The following is a 9,565-nucleotide window of genomic DNA, read 5'->3' on the forward strand; positions in this document are numbered from 1 at the left end:
CCCGGCCTCTTTTCCTCCTTCCTCCTCCCTCCCTCCCTCCCTCCCTTTTTCCCCCGTTCCCCTCGGTGTTCCCTAGTTTCCCGGCGTCCCCCCGATCCCTTCACACCCTGGAGCACTCGGATCTCCCAGCACAGCCTCTCCCATTCCCGATCCCCCCCAATTCCCGCAACCTTCAGCGCTCGGATCCCCCAGCACAGCCTCTCCCATTCCCGATCCCCCCAATTCCCGCACCCTGGAGCACTTGAATCCCCCGGCACAGCCGCTCTCATTCCCGATTCTCCCCATTCCCCCCAATTCCCGCACCCTGGAGCGCTCGGATCTCCCGGCACAGCCGCTCCCATTCCAGATTCTCCCGATTCTCCCCATTCCCCCCAGTTCCCGCACCCTGGAGCACTCGGATCCCCCGGCACATCCGCTCCCATTCCCGATTCTCCCGATTCCCCCCAGTTCCCGCACCCTGGAGCACTCGGATCCCCCGGCACATCCGCTCCCATTCCCGATTCTCCCGATTCCCCCCAGTTCCCGCACCCTGGAGCGCTCGGATCTCCCGGCACAGCCTCTCCCATTCCCGATTCCCCCCAATTCCCGCACCCTGGAGCGCTCGGATCTCCCGGCACAGCCGCTCCCGTTCCTCCATTCCCGCAGCGCTCCCGCACTGCCCCGCGGCGCTGTGACGTCATCAACCGGCGCCGCCCGACGCCAACGGACCCACGTGAGCGCTCCTGAACGGTCACGTGATGCCCGCCACCGTTGCCGGGCAACGGGGTCGGGACAGCGCGGCCTAAACTAGGCCTGGGCCTGGGCCTGGACTGGGCCTAACCCAGCCCGGCCTGGCTGTCCCCAGCCTGGGATAGTAGCCTGGTTGTCCTCTGTTACCATCTCAGCCTGGTCCAGCTGTCCCCATTTCTCCTGTTCCTGTGAAATACAAAGCTGTGTTTCGTGTCAGGTACATACAGGCAACGTGTATATTTGTGATTATGCTAAGTGTGGAAACCGACCATGGGACAGTTAGAAAGACGAATTCTAATAAATAACTGAGGAAGTAAAGCGTGGAAGAAGGCCTTTGAACCTATCCTTTGTTCGTAATTAACCTGTATAAGTCTTAAGTTGATTTAGAAGCATTTGAATTAAAGCTTTAAGGATGTTGCTGTTTGACAGGAACTTTCTGCTTGTAGCTAAGCCTTAAAGAGTTTTGCACTAATAACCTTTTGAGGTATAATTTTAGAATATCGCTTGTAGTAAGGATCTTTGAAACTATAGCTTTAGAATATATAAAAAGGAAACATGCTTATGTTAACATGCTTAACAAAACAGTGAAAAGCAGCTTAAGAAAGGAAGATGAACATCAACTCAAGGATTGACAGTTTCAACCAAGGGAAGCTGGACATCACTGTTATGAGATTTATAGTCCTTGCAATTAAAAGGTGGACCCACATCTGGAATCTGGACCTCACCAGCTGGGAGACTTCTTTCTTCTTTCGGAAGCTGGACCCCACCATCTGGAGATACTCCTTTCTGGGATACATCCTGAGAAAAACTAAATCACAACAGTGTATAGAATTGTGACGTAAAAATTGGGAATAGAAACTGCTGAGAAAGCTTATGAGTACCCCTATAAATACCTGTGAGCCCCAACTATCGGCGTGCAGTTGGAGGGAAAATTTCCCCCTCTGTACCCAGCGCTGTATTGCTCATACTTTACCATATTAATTAATAAATTTATTGCTGCTTGAATATTGGCCTAGTCAAGTTTCTTATAACAGTCCCCATCCCTGCCTGGCCCAGTTGTCCCCATTTCAACAGTCCCCATCCCTGCCTGGCCCAGTTGTCCTCCTTTCTCCTGTCCCCATCCCTGCCTGGCCCAGTTGTCCCCATTTCTCCTGTCCCCATCCTTGCCTGGTTGGTCCAGCCAGGCCCATTTCTCCTGTGCCCATCCCAGTCTGGCCCAGTTGTCCCCATTTCTCCTGTCCCCATCCCAGTCTGGCCCAGTTGTCCCCATTTCTCCTGTCCCCATCCCAGTCTGGCACAGCTGTCCCCATTTCTCCTGTCCCTATCCCAGTCTGGCCCAGCTGTCCCCATTTCTCCTGTCCCCATCCCAGCCTGGCCCAGTTGTCCCCATCTCCAATGATCAGATGGCTGAAGCATTTCTCCTATGACTGTTGTCCCAAAAAAAGGTTCTTCCACACAGGGTGCAAGAGCCTGATCCACAAACTGAGCCAAAATACTGGAATTATTTACAGTTCTGCACAGAAAAGGGGAAGCTGGTTTTTTTTTCTCCTGGCCTTGGTTGTTCCTCCACCTCTCCCTGGTCCCTTGGGTCCATGTTCAGTTGGGTTGGGGTTTGGGTGATATTTTATCCCAAGTTTCTTCTTCCCTCCTTTCTCCACATCTGCAGCTCCTAAGGCTTCACTAAGGCTGCAATTACCGAGATGTGTGAAACACAATTTATCTACTTGGAAACTGTAGATATATGTAGAAATCTAAAAAAACTGGATAACTGTAGAAATCTTGGAGCCAGGCTGGGAGAGCTGGGAATGTCCAGCCTGGAAAACAGAAAGCTCCAGGGAGACCTCAGAGCCCCTTCCAATGCCAAAAGGGGCTTTAAGAGAGATGGGACAAGGGATGGAGTGACAGGACACAGGGAATGGCTTCAAACTGACAAAAGACAGGGTTAAATGGGATATTGGAAAACTGGGAGGGTGGTGAGATCCTGGAATGGAATTCCTAGAGAAGCTGTGGCTGCCCCATCCCTGGAAATGCCCAAGGCGAGGTTGGACAGGGCTTGGAGCAACCTGGGATAATGGAAGGTGTCCCTACCCACGGCAGGGATTGGAATGGGATTATCTTCAAGGTTTCTTCCAATACAAACCATTCCAGGATTCTGGGACCTCCTGCATCGAGGTAAATTTGGTCCAGCTGTCCCCAGCCCTGGCTGTTCCCATTCCCTGACTCCTGTTCTCTGTCCTCTTTCCAGCCTTATCCAGCTCTCCCAGCTGTCCCAAACCTCTGTCCATGTCCCCATCCCCTGTCCCCTCTCCCATCACCAGTGTCCTCCCACAGCCAGGCACGAGGGGGAGATTTTCCTGGTGATCCAAAGGAAAATCTCCAGCAAGGAAATGTTAATTCCACCCATCAGCCTCGTGATTCCCTATTTCCCACACTTTGGTTGTCATTTTTAAAATGTTTCACAGGAAAACTGGTCTCAAAACTTCAAATTTACTGTGGAAGTGAAGAAAATCCTTAAGGAGCTTGTTTTCCAAATAATTTCGTTCTTCCTCAAGGGAACAAACCCCTTAAATAAAGAGCAGCAGAGCCTCAAGTGTGCAAAGGAGATAAAACTCCAGCCTAAAATTATTCAGGGAACAAAAAGCCGAGCCAAGGAGCTGGAGCAACACGACACCAGGATGAAACATTTGGAAAAGCAACCCATTATCAACCTCAAATCCTTTAAAACAGACGCTGTCCCTTGGGATATCTCACTTCCTAATGCAGCCAGGGAGTGCTGCCTGTCCCAGCTCTGATCAAATGACATCTCTGTGACGAGCCCACAATTTCCTTGCTTGGAAAGGGAGATTTAGTAAATTATTTTTGGTGTTTTGTGGCATTTTAAAGGGGACTATGGGAACTAACTAGCTTGTTAGGAGAAACTATTTTGTGAGAAAAGGCCTCAAAACACAAAAAATTTAGGGAGTTTGAGTTTAAAACTGCTAAAAAATACCCCAAATCCTCTCTTTTTTTCCAAGTTTTTCACACATGGGAACAGGCTGGGAACCAGGCAGGCAGGAATGACAGATCTCCTCCCTTTGGGCGGCCTCAGATCAGCTTCAATAGATCCCAAATCCCACCCAGAGTTTCATAATGGCTTTAAACTGACAGGAATTGGCACTTGTGCCAAAAAAAATCCTCCTCCACTCCCAGCTGCTCCTTCCCTCCCTTGTGCTGGCACGGGGAGTGGAGTGCTTTGCATAAAAGAGCTCGGAACGAGCTGCTCTGAATTGAAATTAATTCAGCACACGTGGAGGAAAAGCTCATTTTTAACCCAGGGAAGCCGTGGATCCACCACTCCCACAAAATCCAACCTCGGGAAAAGGCGAACTCAAAGCTGTTTTACCAATTTACGCCAAAATTTGTAAGGAGAAAATGCAAAGCTTGGAGGATCTTGGACCACTTGGGGTCGTCCTTGGATGTTTTCCATCAGGAGAGCTTTGGGATGGGGGTATCCAGAGGAGAAGCAGCATTTTAAGCATGAACTGGATCTTCTCCAGGGAATAGAGAGGAGCATCCTGCCTCGGGACAAGCAGCTGGCAGAAATCTCCCCTGGGATTTGTGCAGAGGGCAAAGGACAGATGAGGATGTTAAAATATTAAAATAAACTTCTTTTTTTTCTTTCCCCCCCCCGGCTTTCCAGCCCATTCCTGTCACAAGCAATATATCCAAAAAGAATTCATGGCACTTTTAATTCACAGCACTAAGTTTCCATGACACTTTGGAAGTCAATAATTTTTTTTCTTTTTAAAAAGAAGGGGGAAAAAAAAAATCAAGTGTGAGGTTTTGAGTGCGAGTAAACATCCCAGGGAAGGGAACACAGGGAAGAAGAATTAAATTATCTCATTCAGCCCAAAAATGAATCCTTTCAATGTCCTAAAACATCCAGTGACATGTGTGCCAGAGGATCCCTGGATCCTGAAACACCCAGTACTGCCTGGGATCCATTTGCAGGAACAGCATGTGTGGGACATCATGGAATCATGGAATGGTTTGGATTGGAAGGGACCTTCAGAGTCATGGAATTCCACCCCTTTCCATGGGCACCCCTTTCCATGGGCACCTTCCACTATCCCAGGCTGCTCCAAGCCCTGTCTAACCTGGCCTGGAACAATTCCAGGGATGGGGGCAGCCACAGCTTTCCTGGAATGTCTTCCAGCACTTGTGAGTCTCTGGGATCATTGTATTAAGATTTCAGGGAGATGTCTTAATTAAAGTGTAAAAAAAACAGAGACAATCCAGGAGGAAGTGGAAAATCAAGAGAGTGAAGGTTTAAAACCTGTGTAGTCCCAAGGTTGGTGGTTGTTCCCTGCATCCTTTTCCTGAAGGATTGGGAAGAGTCTGGAGGTGAGTGACCCATTCCCTGCTGTGCCAGCACCATCCATGGCATGGATAATGGGATGTGATCTGGATGCAGGAGTTTTTCTTTTCCTTTTCCTTTTCCTTTTCCTTTTCCTTTTCCTTTTCCTTTTTTCCTTTTCATTTCCTTGTCCTTCTCCTTCTCCTTTCTCCTTCTCCTTCTCTTTCTCCTTTTTCTTTCTCCTTCCCATCTTTCTCTCCTCCTCTTCCTCCCCACCCTCCTTTTCCTTCTCCTTTTCTTTGCCTCTTTCTCCTTTCTCTTCTCCTGCTTTTTCTTCTCAACATTTCTAGGGATGGAGCATCCACAACTTCCCTGAGCAGCCCAATCCAGCCTCTCACCATCCTCACAGTGAACAATTTCATCTTTATCTCCAATCTAAACCTCTCCCTTCTGTTTAAATCCATCACCCCTCATCCTGTCCATCCAGGCCCCACTAAAAACCCTTCCTCCCATTCCTACAGAAATCCATGGACACAGCCCCAGCTCTGAGAGGAGCTCAGCAATTATTTACCACTGAAGAAATTTGCTTCTTCTACAAAATGTTTTTCCTATTTTAACTCCAGTGGGGGGGGGGGAAAGTGCTTCCCAAGGGCAAACAAACTCTTGACTCACATTTTTCTGCTGATAACAGCAAGACTCCAGAGCGAGGCTCAAGGGAAGGAGATATCTCCTGGTTTAGATGGAAAACAGAGAGGAAAATGTCAGGAACAGGTGAAGAAATGGCTGCAGGATCCTAAAGGAAAATCTGCTGTCATTTATTGAGTAGGTGCTGGTTTTTTGTTGTGGTGTCTGGTTTTTGGGGATGTTTCTTGCCTCTGGTGGCACTGCCAAGGCAGAAGCTGCACACAGACCTGAATCCACGTGTTTGGGAAAGGGAGAAACCAGAGGGATGATCTCTGTGCTTCCACGTCGTTGTCATTCCCAGCAGGAATTATTTTCCAAGGTATTTCAAATGGGGAGAGCAAATCCTCTTCTTTCTCCTCTTTGTTCACCCACCGAATCCAGGATGGCTCATTTGGCAATTCCATGGAGGCAGAAGGACCAACCATGGATCAAAAACCTCAGCTACAAATCAATTAATCCAAAAATATCCTAAATCCACCGCTCTGTGGGAATGGGATCGTGGAGGATGTGACATCCCACAGCAAAATGAGATTCCTTTGTTGAGTGAGGAAAGGAAACCACAGGGACTCACAGGACCCAGCTCTGGGGTCTCCAACAGCAGAAGGACCTGGAGCTGCTGGAGCAAATCCAGAGGAGGCCATGGAGATGCTCCAAGGGCTGGAGGCCCTCTGCTCTGGAGCCAGGCTGGGAGAGCTGGGAATGTCCAGCCTGGAGAAGAGAAGGATCCAGGGAGACCTCAGAGCCCCTTCCAGTGCCTGAAGGGGCTCCAGAAGAGCTGGAGAGGGACTTTGGATAAGGACCTGAAGTGCCGGGACACAGGGAATGGCTTCCTACTGCCAGAGGACAGGGATAGATGGGATACTGGGAAGAAATTCCTCTCTGAGAGGGTGGTGAGGGGCTGGGATGGAATAACCAGAGAAGCTGTGGCTGCCCCATCCCTGGAAGTGTCCAGGTCCAGGCTGGATGAGGTTTGGAGCACCTTGGGATAACGGAAGGTGTCCCTGTCCATGGCAAGGGGTGGAACTGGATGAATTTGAAGGTCCCTTCCAACCCAAACCATTCCATCATTCTGATATGACTCCACCATATCCTGGCAATGGAATCATGGCTTTTCCTTTGCCAATTCCAAAGGATAGATTCAATCCACCAGGAAATCGTGGCAGAATTCCCAAAAATATTTGTTCATGTGCAAACATCTGTATTGATCCAACTTCAGCTGTGAAGGGGAGAGGACTTTGCTCCCCAAGTGCTTGGGCCTTGGACTTTTCCCTGCTTGGAAAGGTTGAGAAAAAAAATCCATACACTGCCAATTGCAAATATTTGGATTGGGAATATGGTTTGGATGTTCAGCATTGTCCAGCAGAGCTCTTCCACAAGCATGTGGCCACCCAGGGATCTGGTTTTATCCCAATTTAAAGCAGTTACACCACCAGCTGCCATTGCAATATTCCCACCTTGCAGGACCTGCTACTCCAGCGTTCCTGTCAAAAAATATTTGCAAATCCTTTTGGTTTCAGGAAATTTCACAACAGCACCAAAGAGAGGGGAAGCAAATTTCCTGACAATCTGAGCCGTGGCTTTTGCTGGAAAAGCTGAGGGGAAAGTGGTATCAGATGCTTCTTTGCAAGCCCTGGATGAGAGGGAAGGATGTTCAGGAAGAAGGAGGTGAATTTTTGAGACTTTTCTGCGTTTTTTTTTTTACCTGATTCCTCTCCCAGCTGGTTCTTTGGTTCTGTGGGCAGCACCACCCAACAAAACAGGTGAATGCACATCCAAAGGTCACAAAGGGAATTCAACTTACTTGATTCCTCCTGGGACCAATTTTTCCTGACATTTCATCCACTGAAGCTCCCTGTGTATTGTTGAAGCACCTTTTGACGGAGCTTGGCACATCCATGGCTTCTCCTTGTCCTCCCAACAGCTCCGTGATGTCCCAATGCTTCTCCTGCCCTGCACAGATGAGTCATATCCAGGTTTTTAAGAAGAACCATGAATTTTTGGTGCTCAGCAGCACCAGTTTGGGGGCACACCACTATTCCTGGGGGGCTACAGGGAGACTCCAGCTCCTCTTCCCCTTCCAGCCTCTGAAGGGTGCTTTGCTCTGGGAACTCCTTTCTTCAAGCTTTGCTCCAGAGAGGCTAAAATTAAACGAGTGATTCCATTGCTGACTGAAAACAGAGCATTCCTTCCCCACCCACGTGTTTTGGATGGACATCAGAAGCCAAACCCCGGCTGCTCTGCCCCATGTGGAAAAACAATCTTCTATTCTGATCCTCCATCCACCGCAGCTCGCTCCAGTCGGGATGTTCAGTTCCCAGCCTGGCATTCAGGGGGCTCTGAAATGGGATTTGCCTGGAAATGGAAAACATAAACACAAGCAGCCACTATCTCTGCAGCTTATTGCCCTGAACAAAAGCTTATTCTGCTCCAGAGAAGGGGGTGGGGGGGGGATGGAAACAGAAGTTAATTCATGGATAAAGCAAGGGAAATAAAATCCCTTCACGATCTCCTTTCCACCCTGTATGTCCCCAAGTTCTTTGGGAAAGTGGAGATTTGCAGGCAGCCAGTGGAAAGATGGAGATCTCTCTCTCTGCAACTCCAATCCTCATAGGGATAAAATCCTAAATATCCCAGTCCTCACTGAGCCACTGCCAGGTGGTGCAAACCTGCTCCATGGCCATCAAGCCCCACTGGAGTCATGCAATCACAAAACAATTTGGATTGGAAGGGATTTTTGAATATCATCCAATTCCAAACCCCTGCCATGGGTAGGGACACCTTCCACTATCCCAGGCTGCTCCAAGCCCCATCCAACCTGGCCTTGGACACTTCCAGGGATACAGGAGCAGCCACAACTACTCTGGAAATTCCATTCCATCACCTTAGCACCCCCACAGGGAATAATTCCTTCTCAAAATCCCATCTAACCCTACCCTCTGGCAGTGGGAAGTTATTTCCTGTGTCCTGGCACTCCACCCCTTGTCCCAAGTCCCTCTCCAGCTCTCCTGGAGCCTCTTCAGGCACTGGAAGGGGCTCTGAGGTATCCATGGAGCCTTCTCTTCTCCAGGATGGACATTCCCAGCTCTCCCAGCCTGGCTCCAGAGCAGAGGGGCTCCAGCCCTTGGAGCATCTCCGTGGACTCCTCTGGATTTGCTCCAGCAGCTCCAGGTCCTTCTGTTGGAACCCCAGAGCTGGAGGAAGCTCTACAGGTGGGGTCTCACCTAATCAAGGTAGAAGGACAGAATTCCATCTTTTCCTCCTGCCCACACTGTTGGATGAGCCTGGATCTCTGGATTCCTGAACCTCCATCACTGATCTCCAAGTTCTTGTGTGCATCACTGGATCAGCATCTCCTGTAGCATCCATCGCTAGGATCCCAAATATTCCCCAGGAGAGCCCAGCACCACAAAATCCCCTCCTGGTCCAAATTCCCAAAGCGTGGAGCCAGGAAGGAATCCCCTGCCCACCCTGGTCCCCCCTCACCCTCTGCCTCCCTCAAATCCCTGCACAATTCTCAGAGCACCAGCTGGTCTTTTCCCACCCGGAATCCATCAAAGGGACAAAACAGGGGCTGTGACACCAATCCCTGTGCCCTGCTGCCTTCCCCCCTCTCTCCATATGTTCCTTCCCCACCCTGCACTTCCCACCCCCTTCCCATCGAGCTGAGGCTGGACAAAACTCATGACAGAAGTGATTCCAATCCCGGTCCCTCCTGGAGCTTCATTCCCAGCTCAGCCTCACAGCAGGGACAGCCAGGAACTAAACCCACGGCAGCTGCTTTCCTTTAACCCATTTTTTTTCCCAAAAAAAATCCCC

General features: G+C 49.6%; 1 protein-coding gene across 3 annotated transcripts in view; it reads right to left on the minus strand.

The window, feature by feature from the left end:
• The window catches only part of ZC3H3 (zinc finger CCCH-type containing 3), a 135,644-nt gene extending 127,739 nt beyond the window's left edge, over positions 1-7,905 (minus strand). For 2 of the 3 annotated variants that reach the window (XM_041459542.1, XM_041459544.1), the window contains exon 1: positions 592-704. In XM_041459542.1, coding sequence (XP_041315476.1) covers positions 592-637 — 46 coding nt within the window. In that variant the 5' untranslated portion in view covers positions 638-704. Of the gene's footprint in view, positions 1-591; positions 705-7,550 lie in introns of those variants that run through there. The other variant, XM_041459543.1, reaches the window with a different exon arrangement.
• Between the last annotated feature and the right edge of the window lie 1,660 nt (positions 7,906-9,565).

Source organism: Pyrgilauda ruficollis, unplaced genomic scaffold, assembly GCF_017590135.1.
Source record: "Pyrgilauda ruficollis isolate IOZ18807 unplaced genomic scaffold, ASM1759013v1 scaffold138, whole genome shotgun sequence".
NCBI classification, from domain to species: domain Eukaryota; kingdom Metazoa; phylum Chordata; class Aves; order Passeriformes; family Passeridae; genus Pyrgilauda; species Pyrgilauda ruficollis.